An 18,445-nucleotide genomic window follows, 5' to 3' on the forward strand; every position below is an offset into this window, starting at 1 on the left:
AGTAAAGGCCCTTGGGGGAAGTAGTGAATGAAAAATGTTCATAAAAATGTTCATCCCTTTGCAGTAATTGAACTTCTAGGAATCGACTGTATTGGGTAATCTAAGCTACGGAAAATGCTATTTCTATGAAAATATTTTTGGAGTGTTTTTCAATCTAAGAATAAGAAAAAGAATCTAAACATCTGATTGAATATAGTGATTATCACTAATTGAACCACTAGGTGAAATGCTATATGAAATGTTATATAACCATTATTATTCACAAATGCTTGTGAAGTCTGTATTCCAGTGATGTATAAGTCTTACTATCTTTCTCATTTGTATTATTGTGAGGTTACAGCTGTAGAAATAGGGTAATTGTAGATAAAAGACTGAAAAGAAGTATTATACATTAAAATCTTAATCATGAAAAAAAAATCTTAATCATGATTACTTGGGTAGTAGGATTAACGTGGTTTTCTTTGCCCTGTTTTCTGAGTTGTTGATATTTTATTTACAAACTCTAAGTAAAAAAGGACTTATTCTTTGACCCATAGGATGGATTTCCAGATTTCCAGGACTCTATGCAAACACTCTTCCAGCAAGCTAAAGCTAAGAGTGAAGAACTCGCTGCTCTTGGTTCACAGGTAATGTAAACCACCAGTTAACATTCCATATTATTTATCTGTAGATTGAAAAATAAATGACTTCTTCAGCTAGAGTCCATTTTAAGCATCCAAGGACTGGATTTGTGTTGTTTTTGAAATGTCATTTGATCCACAGCTGTATCAACAAGATAGCAATAATAACGTAATGAGTAAAATCTGATACAGTGATACTTATTCTTTGTAGTTTTATAGGAAGAAAGACAGATTCTCTACTTAAGAAAACTTAAAAGAAGCGATTTGCTACCAGGAAAATAGCCATGTTGACTATGGCTGTGTGTAATACAACTCTGGATACAGTAGTACTAGTTCTCAATAAAACATTAATCATCAACATTGTAGCTATGGCTAAATCATTTTGATTCATGTATGAGAAAAAATAGTTACGTTTAATAGGTAGCTTCAGGCACTTTTTGCTATTATTTAATTGTCCTGTGCTGAAATTAACATTTAAAAAAGTCATTTCTGCAAATGCCACCTTTTAGAAAGCACCATAGGTTTTATGCCTGTGGATCTTCCAGCTAGTGATTGCTCTTGGCCAACTCAGTAGTGCCAAGTTTTGTTACTTCTTCTGAAGACAATGAAAAATACATTTCCTCCTTGGAAATCTTGCTGAAATTTTATCAATTAATTAGTAATAAGTTCAAATGAATTGAAGTTACAAGCTCCTTTTGATCTGGTTTATGTGCATTCAGAAAAATAGTATAAGATTTTATCCTCTTCTGTGAATTAATACTTTTCATTTATTGTTTTTTTTCTATTGTGAATTGAGATTTTTTTGTAACTAATTTTATATAGCTACTTCCTTATACTATTCTTCTATGTGGCATGGCAGTGATTCATATCTGCATTTTGACTATTAACGTCCTTGGCAAAATAACACAAATGCACTGCTTTGAACATCATATAAAAGTAATTTAAAGCAATACATAAAGAAAGAACTTATAAAACACATGCAAAGATGAATTTCTATTTACTTGTGTATTTTAAGCGTGTCTTTTTATGATTGGTTGGGAAATACTGCAGTTTCATTCCATGATGAAGGGGAAGAGTCTTGTTGGCACTGGTGTTTTTCCTGCATAATTTGCATTGTTTAATTTTGGTGGGAGGTGTGTTTGTCTTGTTCTTCTAGACAGCCATTTTACACCTTTCCTCCCCCAACATACTGTCATCATATCAGAGTAGATATAGTGCCAAATCCTAAAATAAAAATGCCAAGATCTCACCCTGTGTGTTAGAAGCAGTTTATAGCAGATGTTGCTGTTGCTCTGAGGTTCCTTTTAAAAAAAAAATATTTTAAAGGACTCAGTACTTGGGGAAACAAAGCTAAGGTTATTTTGCCTTTGAGCTGAAATGGAATTCTCTTTAAAGGATGTGCAGGAAGATTTTTTTTCTTTTGCACAGATTCCAACATTTTATGTTTTAACATGATAGAGACATCTAAGCATATTTATGGAACGTGTATACCACATGAAGTGTGAACTAATTTAATGAATACTAAATATATTTGCCTGGAGTCTGAAATAGGCATCTTTAAACCATTAAAAAAAATGTAGAATGTTTTAGTTACTGATTTTATTTTTGCTTTACTTACTAGCAGCCTGAAAAGGTGATGGCAAAGCAGATGGAGTTCCTTTGCACCCCAGCTGGCTATGAGAGACTGCAGCATGCTGAGAGAAGACTCTCTGCAGGACTTTACAGGCAAACCTCAGAAGAGCACAGCCCTAATGGTGTGACTTCTGATAATTCTGATGGACAAGGTATATCTTAGAGTGACCTACATTTTGAGAGCCAGTTACTATGTGCACTTTAAAGAGAAACAAAAGTTAGCTTATTTTTAAATACTGATATTTTATAGATTGTTATACATTCTTTATAAAAATTAGTTTTTAAATTGTCTTTTTCAAAAGAAAAATTTGATCCTGCAGATTTAATTAGCAGAGTTTGGTTTATATGTTTGTGTTTTACCTCATCCCTAAATTAGCTGACATACACAGTTGACACTTATTTTGTAAAGGGTGAGTGGGAATGGGACGTGTAAACAGTGTAGATCCTTCTCCCCAAAGAAACTGATTCCATGGGAGACATTTATCATTTTTTAAAAGATCACAATTTCAAAAAAAAAAAGATCACAATTTCGTATTTTCTTAGACTTCACAAACAAATTTTTCTATGATGTTTATAATATTTGGTTTCTAAGAGAGTACAGTAAGTACTTCTAAAGTACTATGACAAGAATACAGAGATTTGTAGAGATATTATAGGAATGGAAGAGACTTGAAGAAATTTTATGTGCTTTCAGGCTTTAGATTGGCCTACATTCCCTATGAAGGTATTTTATGTGGGACATTGGAAATTGTTCTCTTGAATTCTTAAGTTTAGAAAGCTATGATTGATGAATATTTTCATCATTTAAAAAAACTATTTTCATTTTTTTTTGTATTCACCCATGAAGAAAATCTCAAATCATCATCATTTACTCATAGTATCTCTTGTGTGCCAGGTGCTCTTCTAGGCACCAAAGATGCATCAGTGGCTTGGAGCTTACACCCTAATGGAGGAAAATGTACAATATATAATATAGAAGTATATCCTCTAGTTCCAAGTAATGATACATGTTTGAAAAAAAAAATGTTGTTTTACATATTATTATTATTATTATTATTATTTTAAGATTTTATTTATTTATTCATGAGACACACAGAGAGAGCCAGAGACACAGGCAGAGGGAGAAGCAGGCTCCATGTGGGGAGCCCAGCCCGATGTGGGACTCGATCCCAGGACTCCAGGATCATGCCCTGGGCCTAGGGCAGATATTCAACCGCTGAGCCATCCAGGCATCCCGATGTTTTACATATTATTGTTATACTTTTCTAGAGAGTGGCTGCCATTGTCAAAAAAAAAAAAAAAAAAGATTTCTAAGTGAGAACACCATCTTAACAAGCATTTTCTAAGTGTTGGATAAAATATATCAGCAGATCAGAGTGCTGGAGGAGAAGAGCATTCTTCCTTTTTAAAAATATTACAGAAACTGTTTAGTTGAGCTCTTGTTTAACTTCTCTAGTCATCCTTGACGGTTATGACTTAAAAGAGTTAAGCAAAACCAAAATTAAAGATTGGATGACTTTAATTCGTGAAACCAGGATAATGCAGTTTGGGGTGGCAGTCAGCTGAGTATGTAGATTTAGGTTCATGAGAGAGATGATTTGGCGTGTAAAACATTTTACCATATCTGTGCTAATTCTGTTTTAATGGATTTGCTATAAGTTTTGTTCTTGCTGTTTAGGATTAGGCAATTGTTTGAAGCCATCTCTGTCTTGATATTTGTTATTATGTGGTTAATGACATGTCTTGGTAAAATAATTGCACTGGTAGTAAGAGAATGCCTTACAGAGGGGATGAGGATGTTACCATATGCCAGAATTGGAGTACTTACTGGAAATCTGTCTTTAGTTTACGTATCCCTCTTAAAAAACGTCCTGATAGAATTGTAAAACCTTGGAACTAGCATGAATTGCCATTTCCCTTCTCAATTATTATTTAAAATATTCCTCTAGCTATTATTTAAATTCTTCGGTACCTGTTGCCTTTCCTTACTCCTTCCCTAAGGAGTGTTTAGGAAATTTGTGAAAACATATTTTTAAGAAAAACCAATAGTGTGTTTTTAATATTATTCATATTGGGTTTTTTCTTCCTTTTCATTAGGAGAAAGACCTTTGAATCTCCGAATGCCTAATTTACAGAACAGACAACCGCATCATTTTGTGGTGGATGGAGAGCTGAGTAGACTTTACTCCAGTGAGGCAAAGTCCCAGTCAGGTAAGAAAATGGGATGTGATGAGAGACAGTAACACTTGAATAAAACATCTTTAAATTCTACTTTCCAATCTTCCACATCTCCACCACCCCTCTGCGTCCCCTCCCCCCAGCCAAGAAAAAGTCATTACTAACAATGCTACTAGTCAGTTTTTCTCCCCTTGGAAATAAGATTGCCCTAATAATAGCCAGTCGTTTTTAGAACATAGTATTCCAAAGATTTGACAGGGGAAACTCATAAAGGTTGATACAGTTTTGATTATCTATTACACAAATGGTGACTTTTATACAGATTTTTAGAAATTTATTTATTTATTTATTTATTCATTCATTCATTCATTCATTCATGAGAGACAGAGAGAGAGGCAGAGGCACAGGCAGAGGGAGAAGCAGGCTCCTTGCCGGGAGCCCGACGTGGGACTTGATCCCGGGACTCCAGGTTCACGGCCTGGGCTGAAGGCGGCGCTAAACCACTGAGCTGCCCTTATACAGAATTTTATTTATTTATTTATTTATTTATTTATTTATTTATTTATTTATTTATTTCAGAATTTTAAACCAAATAATCCATGGCTGATTTGAGTTATGCTGTTGCCTTTTTCCAGCCTTTCATACTATGAAATTGATGGATTATGTGTTTGCTCTCCCACTAAGAAACCTTGTATACCAAAATCTAAACTTTTCTTGCAGATGCATGTTGGGGATGATATTTATATTTCAGAATAAACTGAACTCCATAAAAGGATAAGCTCTTCTTTTATTATAGTTAGATGTCTGCCTATTTTTCCCCAAGAGAAAGTGAGTTAGACACTAAGTAGTAGAGACCAGCACCATTTGAAAGTATCTAGTATCATTCCGTCTTTGAGTTAAAGTGAGTAACTTTAGGAGTCACTTGAAGTCTGTTGCTTTGTCTGTAAAACAGACATAATTTCTCCTGCATAGAGTAGTTATAAGCATTGAACAGGGTAGCATATATGAATTGCCTGGCTGATAGGAATTCAGTAAATGGTAGCTACTTTTTTTTTATACTCTTGCTAAATTTAAAATCCACTTTTGCATAGAGTGAGTAAATTCATAAATTGAACTGATTTCAGATAAGGCTTTATTTAGTTTTGGTTACACTTCTAGAATCCTTTTCAAAGTGTGTTTTGTGTATAGGTATCTGTCTTCCAGTATTTCACATAGAAACTACATTTTGTTGTTATTCTGTAGTGTTTTCGTGAGGTTGAGATAACTATATACACATAACCCAAGGAATGATTCCTTATGAAAGTAATCTTATCCCTGTTTCTCCCACCCTAATGTATCATGGATAGAACTTTTAAACACAGTTCCATGTTTAAATATGGAAGATGTTTTCTTTTTATTTTTTTAAGATTTTATTTATTTATTCATGAAAGACAGAGAAGCAGAGACATAGGCAGAGGGAGAAGCAGGCTCCCTTCAGGGAGCCTGATGGGGGACTTGATCCCAGGACTCCAGGATCACGCCCTGCGCTCAACCACTGAGCCACCCAGGCGTCCCGGAAGATGTTTTCTGTCTCATTTTTTCATTGATAGTAATTAAATATTTTAGCTAGTAACTTTGTTGTATATGCATGACCAGTTTTAGTTTACATGGTTTTTTATCATGTTGAACTAAGCATTAAATAAAAATATGGTCTATGTGCTAAGTGGCTTTTTGTGTCTTTCAGAATTTGACTCTCATGCCACCTTATATAGGTACTATCCCCCATTTTATAGATGAAGAAAGATACTAAGGCCTAGAGAGGTGTGTAAGTTGCCTAGAGATGTATATAGCTACTAATTGGCAGAGATGGAATTTAAATCCAGAATCCAAGCTCTTAACTGCAACTCTGTAAACACAAAATTTTTGTATGGAATCGCAGAATTATGAATAGTTGATACTGTTCTATGGAGTTTAGGGGTTTGTTTCATAAGTTGGAATTTGTTTTTTTGTGATTCATTGATTTAAAGTATTTGCACTCTTTGTGTTTCCATTTTTATGCAGAGAATCTTGGGATTTTAAAAGACTACCCTCACTCAGCTTTTACTTTAGAAAAGAAAGTCATCAAAACAGAGCCTGAAGATTCAAGATAGCTGTGATTCTCCCACTATTCTCTGGAAATGGCATTCGATTTAAGGATAATGCTCCATCATAGAAATAAGCCTTAATAACCAACGTTGCCTCATTCAGCTCAAACAGATTCATAGCCAAAGCATAAGGACTGATACGGTAGTCTGCGGAAACCAGGAAGACAAAACAACAGCCACAAAAGAGAAAATTGAGAGAATGTTGCAGTCTGTAACAGAAATATTGATCCATTCACATTCCTGTGTAAGTCATTTTATGTAGAAAAGCTTACAAATTAATATTGTAAGCATTCATTATTTAAGAATGTACAATGTATTTGTCTAATTTATAGAAGTAAAATCTAGATGTGGAGGCCTTTTGGTCCAATAAATGTGGAAACAGTTTATTTTACTTGAAATTTCACTGTCTACTTTTAAGTGTGTTTAGCATAAAATTATATGTTAGTTTAGAATCTTTGCAGTCATAAAGAAAGTTTAAGTGATGTAGTTATTGGCAGGGTTGCAGTGACTTTGGAAAAATGGAAAGCAAATGCTCAACTTAAACCAAGGAAAATATTGTGGATTTAATATTTGATAAAACTGATTTTGTTTAACGGGAAATGTGTCATTTTTAGTCGTAAAATGTCACTTTTGCTGGCTTAGTCAGGCACATTTATGCAATTAATAAATACTAAAGTAAAGTTAAAAAGATGAGCAATAGAGTAGAAATCTCTTACTTAGTTGACTCAGAATGCTTATATCATTATATCATAAAAATAGGAAGCTACTACTTGGACAAAGAACTTGAAACAACTGAACTGATGTGCAAAAGCCGTGACTTAAATATTGCTATTTAAGAAGGTGTTGAATGGATTAAGACATATGTAAGTTAACCCCAAATGTGAAAAGGATGGTGACTGTTAAAAAGGCTCTAATAATATAATAGAGTGAGAACCATTTTATAGGTTGAAATTCTTCTTTATGTCCTGGATGGAATCAGAGAAAGTCGGGGCTCGCCCAGACCATACAGGTGTGGACAATCACTACCCCACATTTGCAGGCATAATTCTGAGGAGGTTTAGTTGACACCTGGATTCGTTATTTATTTCACAACCTTGTATGCCTTTCATATATGTGTATGCAGTTTTTTCTTAAGATCCATTTTAGCTTGAAAGTATGTTTTCATCCCTTCCCCCTATTTAATTAATAGGCTGTGTGCATATTTGGGGGTGTGTGTGTGACTAAATGTTAATAATGTCCTTGCATACTTATGAGAATTACACATTGGAATCCATGGTTTAAAAAAAAAATACTATTTCTGCCAATTTACATTTTTTCTTTTGGTTTAAGAGAAGATATTTGACAGCTTACCTACTTCCTCCAGATTCATCTAAACCCAGGTATTGCTGAGAACAGCATACTGAACTGGAATATGTGGTTTTTTGGTTTTTAGTTCTGCTCTAGGTCATAACTGCGTAAAAAAAAATATTAAGTCATAATTTGTTATACTAAAATTCATCAGCCACATGTTAGATGAAATGTCTGGACTGTAGTCTCTGATCACTGTCACATATATAATTGCTTTTTCATTTTGATTTGTAGACTAGCTTTACGGTAGAAACACCAGTAAACAACTTTTATACTATTGAAAGGCTCTTTTTCCTACCTAAATGTTTTAATTGTACCATAGTGTTTTGCCCACTGAAGAAGCTTTTTATGGACCTTGCAACTTTGTTGCTAGCTTGAGGTTGATTATTGTGGTTGTATTGTTCACTGTGTGTAGAAATAGTATGAGTACAATTTAAATAGATTGTTCAGTTTTTAATATTAGCCATAGAACTGGTTAGTATCTCAGTAGTTTCATGAAACGTTTCCTGTATTCTAATCTATTTTGAGAAATTTTGTGGGTTTTTTTTAATTGTGTCTTACAGTTCAAGTTTGTAGATTTTAATAAGCAACAATTTTTAAAGATGCGGTAATCTTCCAGTTAATATTTATCTGTCTTTCATGGACCCACACACTGCATCTGCATCTTTAAATCCATAAATAAGTTTCCTTAAGTATCATACTTTCCTGGTCTTTCAAGCGTAATGATAAGGGGGAAGCACAAGAAAAATTTCAGTAGAATACAGTTTTTATTTTGTAAACACTAATGTATTAAATTTGCTATACATTGAAGCAAATAATATATATTTTTATTTGAATTGTATATATGAATTGGATGTTATAACTAGTTGATTTTTTTCATTGTGTTAGAGGTATTTTCACTGAACAAGGTCAATTGGTTACCTCAGTATTACAGCCAATATAGTCCAAGGGACCATTTCTCCCCAAGTCTGTGTTGTACTTTATTATGTGAAGTCTGCGTTTCTGTGACTCTTAAATCTGTTGGTGAGGTGGGACGAGTGCACTTGCTTCCTGTGGCAATAAAGATTTTCTGTGCCTCACACATTTATGTGTATAGAACTTTCTGCAAAGCACTTTTCACAGTAAGTAATACTAGCCCCCCCCCACCCCGCCCCGCCTCCCCTCAATGGTTATTAGGGCTAGGCTATGGTGTAAGGGGCCAGGCCCAGGACTTATGTCTGAAGTCAGGATGAAACATTATTATCAGCTACCTTCATTTCTAGAAAGTTATTTGGCAAACAGGTACTCTGTTGACTCTGGCCTTGATGGGGGATACGGTTTGGTTTGGTTTGTGTCATTCTCACATGAGAGAGGTTCACAAAGACATTGTAAAAGTGACCCACCATATCTAACCAACTAAATTAATAAAAGGAGGAACGTTAGGATTTAACATTTATCATATACTAATATTTTTAAAGTGTTAATGTGATTTGGCCTCAGTATTACCACTAATGATAAGATACTGAGCTCACCTAGGATAGAGATTAGCAGAAGCTTTGCAATGAAGGTGGTTTTCTTTTGTTTTGTTTTGTTTTTTGAGAGAGTGAAGTCGAGAGAGAGAGAGAGAGAGAGAGAGAGAGAGAGAGAGAGAGAGAAAACGCTGGGGAGAGGTGAGGGAGGAGCAGAGGGAGAGAATTTCAAGCAGGCCTCACCCCCAGTGTGGAGCCTGATGAGAGTTCAGGCTCGGCCTCACCACCTGAGATCACACAACTCGAGCTGAAATCAACAGTTGAATGCTTTAACCCACCAAGCCACCCAAGCACCCCTGCAGTGAAGTTAATCGATGAGTTTAGTAGATGAACTGAGGGCTTCACTGGTCCCTACACTGTGCTAGACGGTGGGATGCAGGGGGGGACCACAGAGGAAGCAAGGCGTGATCCTTGTCCCTTGTGAATCCCATACCTAGTTGAATGGGAACTAATACCACTCAGATAAAATGCAGATCCCAATGTGTTACAGAGTTGGAATGAATAAGGAGCTGACATGTAAGTGTATCCTGTGTACTTAGTAGGTATTTTACAGGTGAAAGAAAACATTCCGTGATTGAGATGCAGAAGAGATCAGCCAGGTCTAGGATAGTTCACAGAAAGGGGTGAGATGTGCTCGAAAGCCATTGTGGTGTGAATGTTTTTTAGACTTTGAGACTACTTAGACAAAAAAAAAAAAAAGTTGTTTTTGATGCTGAATGCCAGTTAGATCTGCTTAGATCAGGATAAGAATTCTTTTTTGACAGTCCCACTGAACCTACAAAAGGCAGGGGGGACGTGTGCTTTTTCTTGCCCTTAATTAGTAAAACCACTTGGAAAAAGCTTTAGGATTTGGTGATTATGAGGCTCCTCGCACCTAGTGTACCTTACACTAGTTACAGGTGGTGGTATTACAACCTACATAAGCGTGCAAGGAATTTTCTCACATATAGTCTGTTCACTTGGTTACTCAAATGTTAAGGTATTACTGACACATTTGACCTCTTTTGCTTGTATTCTTGTAACTTCACTTAATACTGACTGCACTGAGTCTTCAAAAGAAAATCAACCGACATATTAACCTAATGAAACTAGGAGGAGGTCTATCTTTTATAGGAAATGAATTTGGTTGGTAAACAGCTAAAGTTAGAATTGAGTAAATGTTTTGTTTGTAACAGGTTACAGCATATAACCATATATGGTAGCTGCTACTTAACTAAAAACCACCTTATGGTCCAGCTGTGTGCATGGGTGTTGTTTCAGGGAATCTAAGCTTTATTCATTATTATCTGTGGGTGTCCTCATAAATGAGATTCTCACATGGGCCTCCAAAATTAATAAAAGAATGATCCAATGTCCAGAAATATATTTTTATTGTGAATGTTTAATCTTAAACCAGAAACCTTACCGTTAACTATTTCCTGATTGACTCTGTAAGATGATTCTTATTTTACATAGAATTGATCAAAAGCTAAATGCTAGAGCTAGGGTTTTTTTTTTTTTTTCCTCAATATATTTATTCTCTAAGTTTTTATAATAAAAAATTTCAAACAAAAGAAGTTTTTAAGAGAAGTACAATGAATAACCATATTCCTAACACTTAGATTTAATAATTATTAACAGTTTCTGTATTTGCTTTACCTATTTATATATATTTTTTTCTGAATCATTTTAAAATAAGCAGAAGACATCATGCAGTCTTTACCCCTATACATTTCACATGCTATCCTCTGAGAATATGGGCATTGTCCTATATAATATCATGTGTGTGCAGTTTGTATGTTTGTCATAGGTGGTGCAGCATTGATAGGTTAATACTGTGTATTTTTTCCATTTTATACATGTATTATAATTGGTTAAATTAGTTTCTTTAGATACTATAAACATCAGGTACGCTGGTAACTTTCATCTTCTGAGATTTTTGTAGGGCCAGGGCTTTTCTTACTTTTTTGAGTAGGCAATGGTTCAAGCTTTAAAACCTCTGACTTCGTGTCTGCCGACCTGTGAAAATTAAAAAAAAGTAAATACCTTGAAGGTCTTTTTATCTTTTGTATGCAGAAAAAGCTAATCAGAACTTTATTATTTTTTTTTAGAACTTTATTTTTTAATTTGAACTTGTAAATCTTTCTCTAAGTTTAACAAATTTTAACAAACACTTTTAAGGGAACTATGAACAATGATAGGTTCTTTTTACAGAATTGGTTAACTAAGCTCCTTTATTTCTTTATTTCATATTCTCCCTGTCTTTTAAAGGCCACAAAATTTTCAAGTATGAAAACAACACAACATCCTATTGAATTCTAGGTCTCCTGGTTGTATCTATTTGGTCACAATTTCCAAGGTTATTTTTCTGACAGCTAAATTACTTCCAACATATCACTCCAGTAATGTTAAAGGTTTAGTCTTTACAAATTCATCTTCAATTAAAAGGAATTTTTATAGCAATTGGTTAAAACTCTCAAGGAACATCAGAAATGAATCAGATAAAATCCTAGTCTTGGGGTTTTTTCAACATAAATATGAAATGTTTAATTATGATCCTTTTTCTTTTTTTTTTAAGATTTTATTTATTCATAGAGATAGAGAGAGAGAGAGGCAGAGACACAGGCAGAGGGAGAAGCAGGCTCCATGCAGGGAGCCCGACGTGGGACTCGATCCAGGGTCTCTCCAGGATCATGCCCTGGGCTGCAGGCGGCGCTAAACCTCTGCACCACCGGGGCTGCCCTTATGATCCTTTTTCTATTTTATTTTTTCCCCATGTTATTATCGCCTGGTTCCAGACACTTCAGTGAGAAATTTTCTCTATTTAATTATTTTACTTTATTGTGCAACTGCTGTCTATTTAAGTTTTCCAGTGCAACTTCTCCAAAACATTGACTTCTTCACAAACTCAGAGTTAATTGAGTGCTGCCATCAAACATGTTGAAAATGCAGATGAAATAAATAGAACACTTGTTCGAGACAAGTTGGTAGTGCCACACAAGTGTTAACCTCAGCTGAGAATTTTCCTCATCAATTTATGAAAAGTGGCAAAGTTTGTGAGTGTCCTGGCAGTCCGAGCAATTTGGTAAACAGCCTAGTTTAGCTGTGGGTGAGCACCAATGATGGTGTAAGTTAGATTGTGCTTCATATTTACGCATTCTGAAACTTTATGAGTCATCTTTGCATTAAAAGTTTGCACCTCATAAATTTGTGTTTAAAGTGCCATGTTCAACACCCACACAAAATCCTAAGCAAGCAGGACCATTCTCTTATAACTGTCACAGATACCCTCTGCTGACAGGTCACTTGGGCTCAAGTATGTAGGAAGATAATTAAGTAGTACATACGTAGGTGGAGTCTTACCGGTAACTGGCTCAGCAGAAGCGTTTTAAAATTTTTCTGAGACTACGTACCACGTACCACTTTCAACTGTGAACTGTTAAACCAGACACCTGTGGTCTAGTCCCATACCCTGCTACTGATTATCCTTCCCAGAAGACAGTGATTTCTTTGGTAGCACAGTCTTATACTGTAGGGCCATTCAGAATATCCTCATTTTAGTTATGGGTTTTTCTTTTTTTTTTTAGATTTTATTTATTCATGAGAAACAGAAAGGCAGAGACACAGGCAGAGGGAGAAGCAGGCTCCATGCAGGGAGTTCGACGCAGGACTCCATCCAGGACCCCGGGGTCACGCCGTGGGCCGAAGGCAGGTGCTCAACCACTGAGCCACCCAGGGATCCCCTAGTTAGGTTTTTTAGAACACACTCTTTCTGCCTTCAGGTTCCCAATGACATAATGTAAGGATGTTTTCCACCAAAAGTTAAAATGGACTAGGTTGTCCTTTTTCTTTCTGAAGTCAGCCAGTTTTTCTGTCGTCAGAATGTGTCCATATATTTATTGGGTGGATTTTTTTGTATGCATTGGCTCTCAGAGTGGACCACATACATCTTTGATTTTTTTTTTTTTTTTTTGATGAGAAGACAAGACAACTTGTATGATGAGAAAAATATAGGTAGGTACTTAACTCCAACTGTTACTATTAAAAAGGCATTTTGCACTTATTTTAAAAATTAGCATTTCAAGGTGAGATAGATTTGAGGTTACCTAATTTCAACTGTTAGTATTAAAAAAGCATTTTGCAGTTATTTTAAAAATTAGAATTTCAAGGTGAGATAGACTTGAGGTTACCTAATTTATTCTGAGAATAAAAAATTAATATGTTGTAATATTTAAAGGTGAGTAGAAAGATCTCATTTCCCAAGACCTTAAACAGGAGAAATAAATCACTTTCTCCTATGTCCCCTTATTAAAAAGACAACTAGTTCTGCTTTGTAAAGCAAATGATCTAAAACAAGCTTATTTAATCTAGCAGTTGTGTTACTGCCATGTATCAAATTTACCATTTCCCAGCATTGGACCAACTGCCCTACATTTAATCCTCTGCAAGTCCAGGAGGTTATTGTTAACCCATTTTGCAGATCACGCTGCTAGGAAGTAGTAACCTGGGCCAGTCTGTCTGATGGCAAAGTCCACATGTGCCCCCATCCTGCCACATTTCCTTTGAACCAAGTGGCTGGCCTGTGCTATTCTAAGCCTTTTGCTTTCTAGAACAATAAACACTTTAAAATGCGGATGAAACTTCACTAAACACATAAACAACTAGGCTATGAGTATTGATCAGCTCTTTAGTTGTTAGTGGTGTCTAGATTCCAGCAGAAGCTTCCTAGAAGTGAATATCAAGCTATTCTGAAGGCAGGTATTTAAGCAGAGAAGTAAAAGGACGTTGCACTGCCTTGGGACAGGCCCAGATCGGGTAGTGGGAAAATCACATTCAGGTACCATTAGGAAATGTAAGGGACTAGAGCAAAGAATTCAAGCAAAAATTTAATTAGATTTAATTAGAGATGAAACCTCTAGAAAAGAGAATGCCCATTAAATGAAATCTTTTGAAACTCGTATGACATTCTCACTTAATTTGAAAAGTAACTAGAAGCTTTTCAGGAGGGTAGTTAAATAGTCCGAAAAAATGTTTGGAACACAAAAAGTAAAACAAATGGGATCCTTAAAAAATAAGGCGTTCCAAGGAGCCCCCAAGGGGCCAATTCTGGCTCTGAGGTATGGAAGGAGTGACAGGTACTGTTGCAGGTGTCTGACATTCAGGTGGCCAAAGTGAGCAATGAGAATAAGGTCCGAAGTGAACAAGAACGAAGGCCGCCCAGTCACGCAATAATTCATTCTTAGCAAACATTTGTTAAGTCGTGTGCCTACAAATAACCAGGCACAATGTTAGGAGCTAGGAACACAAAGATCTTAAGACATTGTCCCTGCCCTTGTGGGGCACTTACTATCCAGGAGAGCAAGATAGCGATCGAGACCATTGATGATAAAGTGGCAGGACCTGTTAACAGACCAAACTAAATGTCTGGCTCCTGCTAAAGGAACTTATTGACCAAGTAGATGAAAAATATCTATGACTCTGGGAAAAGGAGGGAATAGTAGTGTCACTTTTCCAAAAAAGAATTTAGGAAAGAAAGAGTTTGGTGTTCGATGACATTTTCTTCCCCACACGTTCTGTTTTGGAATTGTTGATATATGTGAGTAGGACTGCCATGCAAGCGATAAATATAAACAAAGGTAATGCAGAAAGTCCAAGCTGAGGTTAAGGATTCTTGAGAATTTGAAGTTGTTTTCCTAGAAGACTCCACCAAGAGCAAAGCTTGTTATAGAAAACTGATAATCCACAAATAAACCTTAACACCATGATGGAAGGTTAAGGTGTATTTTTGGTATGTTGTTGAAAGGAAGAAGAAACAGGGGATTCAGTGAAAGAAACAAATTAGATTTAGAACCAGGGTTCATTTGACTTCATTCATATCTCCAAATTTCACCCACAAATTATTAATTACAAAGAGAAAAAGCTAATTTTACAATTGTGAAATCTAGTGTATTCTTTGCCGAACTGAGTGAAAAAAATTCTAGAAATAGCACTTAAAGCTTGCAGTTGTGACCTAATTAATCCTTTTTTATCATTACAGTTGTGACCTAATTAATCCTTTTCACACCCTGCAAATTTGGAATTATTTTCCTTGTTTTATGAAAGAAAAAACTGCTCCAAGAGGTGTAGGAACTCATTGATACCTAGAGAAGGAATCTGTTTACAGGTAATGATTGCTTCTGCTTGGGTTTCTGTCCTTAACAAGGAAGGAAAATTAGACTGTACATTTAAAAAATGCAGGTTGCCTCCAGCTCCTCTATGCAAGCCAATGTGAGAGCTCTATTGAAACAATTATGGAAGGGTTGGGAAAGAAGCAGCATGGGCACTGATGCTTAAGATAAATTCAAGATCCAATATGTAAGTATTGTACTTCTTAAATCAAAGGTAAAAAAAAAACCTCAAAGGTAAAAAAAAAAAAAAAACCTCAAGGGTTTTCTAAATACAACAAAAATGACCATCATTGACATTTTTTAGGCACATCTAAGGACATAAGAACACATAATAAATTAAGGTATAATTCTTATTCCAAACATTTATGACCTAAACAGTGTTATTCTGAACAAATGCAGGGAGTAAGAACCACACCTGTTCTCTACTGTCACTCAAGGGCATGAGGACAAAACACGGATGTCACTGTGGGCCGTGGTGGCAGCTGCTTCCACGGTGAGCTCTGTTTGACGTGAATTTGAAGCCCTCACTTGGTCTTAGTGGAGCTATTTAGGATTTACCTGGAAACAAAAGCCGAGACACTGAAAACTCTAGAGCTCAGGTCAAGACTGGCGTCATAGATTTGGGAGTTACTGGTGTCTCACAAATTCTGGTTGCAGCCATGAGAGTGGATGAGAGAAGGAACATAGAAGATAGTGAAAGATAATCGCAGGAACTCTTGGTGCATATGGAGCCGCTGGAATGACCAGAGCCACCAAAGAGAACCCCGAGCCAACAGCAGAACTAAGAGGATACTGTCCTAGGGGCCACCGGGTAGAGGTCAGCCGTCGTGGCGGATTAGACAGGAGTCCCGTCGCTGAGAACGGGTTGAATTTGACTCTTGAGAAGCTGGTCACTGTTGACCTCTCAGTGCCACGAAGCAGGCTAATTGGGGGGATTAATGGATGCAACCCTTTATAATGCAATCCAAGTAAAACGCAACATGCTACTTAAACAGAGTATGAAGTTTACCAGCTGGCCAGATACAGGCGTTTACTCAGATGGCAGGATCGCCGGTTCCTTGATAAACGCCGCGTCCTTCCCTCGTCACAGAGACTTAGATTTACTTCAAGCTGTTTGCCACAGCCAAGCGTCCTGTGCACACAGAGTGCAGTGCCCCTGGGACCCGAAAGCTTCTATCCCCAGCTCTCGCCCAGAGTCTCCATCTCAAAAGGCTGAAGTAGAAATCTGGAACAACTCATTGGGAACCCCAAACTTCACAGCAGAACAGATTTGTGTACAAGAAAACATTTGTTTTCTTTTTTCTATGTGTTTCATTCAGCAAAATAACATTTTAACAGTAAAATACTGATGAATCTCAATCAACCCATGATGCCAGGCCACCATCACAATCATCTGGCTATTTATAATAATCTTGTGTTTGTTTTAAAATACTACTTTTATTTTATCAACTGCTTATTTACAGTTTTTAAGGCCTCAAAACCAGGTAGCAAATATCAAAAGGGATGTTTAGAAGAAGACGGTAATACTTCACCAATGAATATATTTTTTTACAGATCTGAAATATGTTTTAACCTCTCGAATGTCCTTGTTTACCTCATGCTAAAGGTAGCTTGGAGGTAGGATTAGAACACTCTAATAGCTGCAGTTCAGCCTAAACACACTGTCCCTGATCTCACAGAAATGATGAACCCTGATGACTTTAATTCCATGAAAGGGAATCTGACACATCTGCTCTTGGCTTCTGCCACCAAAGGAAGTGGAAGTGTACCTAATAGAGCTAAAAAGGAATATGTCCCCAACCACATCCTGGCAGTTTGGAAAGATGGGCCTGCCCAAACTCAAAGAAAATGAGAATCGAGAGTAAAGAGCTATAAAAATCCAAATTTCAGTAGTCTACAAGGTAATTAACTTTTTAAAAACCTCTGAGTTAAGGAAATTAGCCTTTTTGAAATTCGCTGTTTTTAACTTAATAAAAGCAGCTTTTACAATTCACTTGATTCTCTCAAAATCTCTCATGGGATGTCCATTTCATATTTGTCTGACTACGGGTGGGGCACCAGAATTCTAATATGGTGAGCGTTTCCTCGTGGGTGGTGGTACCCACGCACAGATGGAAGCATCTAGGGAACCCTTCCCGTTGGAGGATGTACAGTGTTGAGATCACGTGCCCTGTTCCCAAAATGAACCTAGGCCCACCTGTTGAGTGACTTGTTAAAGGTCTCACAGCCCCCAGGTGACGGAGCCAGGGCGACACCCTCCCCGGTCTAGCGCTCTTTCCCCTGCACCACTTTGCTTCTCCACCAGGGAAGACTTGTCTTACTTCCCCGAACAAAAAACTTCTTACTATCCGTGGTTGGAAACAATTCAGGAAACATGAACCTGAGTCCTGGTGCGTCTACCATTTATTTGACTTCCTACCACCAAGTCCCTTTATATTTCGTATCTAAAGCTACATTATTGGGGTTCCTGGGTGGCTCAGTTAAGTGTCTGCCTTCGGCTCAGGTCATCAGCCCTGGGATCGAGCCCTGTTATCAGGCTCCCTGCTCAGCGGGGAATCTCCTTCTCTCTCTGCTCCCCCCACCCCGCCCCACTTGTGTTCTCTCTTACTCTCAAATAAAAAATAAATAAATAAATAGATTAATTAATTAATTAAAACAAATACCTTAAAAAAAAGGCTACATTTCCCTTATCCAGAGAAGTACACTTTGGCAGTTCAAAGCCAAGTGCTACAGATCGAAGGACTGGCTCCTTTTATAACTGGCTTCATCTTCAGGTGATGAGACTTTTAAACAAGTCATTAAAGCTTTTTGACCTTCAGTTTTCTCATTTGTAAAATGTAAACCCTAAGAGGTGCTCTCGAAATTCCAGGATTATGGTGAGATTATGGCAT

The 18,445-nt window shown here is 36.6% G+C and overlaps 1 protein-coding gene across 2 annotated transcripts in view; it reads left to right on the forward strand.

The window, feature by feature from the left end:
• The window catches only part of NAB1 (NGFI-A binding protein 1), a 46,001-nt gene extending 37,020 nt beyond the window's left edge, over positions 1–8,981 (forward strand). Inside the window, exons 5-8 of one of the 2 annotated variants that reach the window (XM_035710827.2) lie at positions 537–626; positions 2,242–2,404; positions 4,350–4,463; positions 6,471–8,981. In XM_035710827.2, the coding sequence (XP_035566720.1) occupies positions 537–626; positions 2,242–2,404; positions 4,350–4,463; positions 6,471–6,559 (456 nt within the window). In that variant the 3' untranslated portion in view covers positions 6,560–8,981. The remainder of the gene's footprint in view (positions 1–536; positions 627–2,241; positions 2,405–4,349; positions 4,464–6,470) is intronic. The other variant, XM_035710828.2, reaches the window with a different exon arrangement.
• Positions 8,982–18,445: the final 9,464 nt, after the last annotated feature.

The sequence above is a fragment of the Canis lupus genome, chromosome 37 (assembly GCF_003254725.2).
Source record: "Canis lupus dingo isolate Sandy chromosome 37, ASM325472v2, whole genome shotgun sequence".
Taxonomy (NCBI): domain Eukaryota; kingdom Metazoa; phylum Chordata; class Mammalia; order Carnivora; family Canidae; genus Canis; species Canis lupus.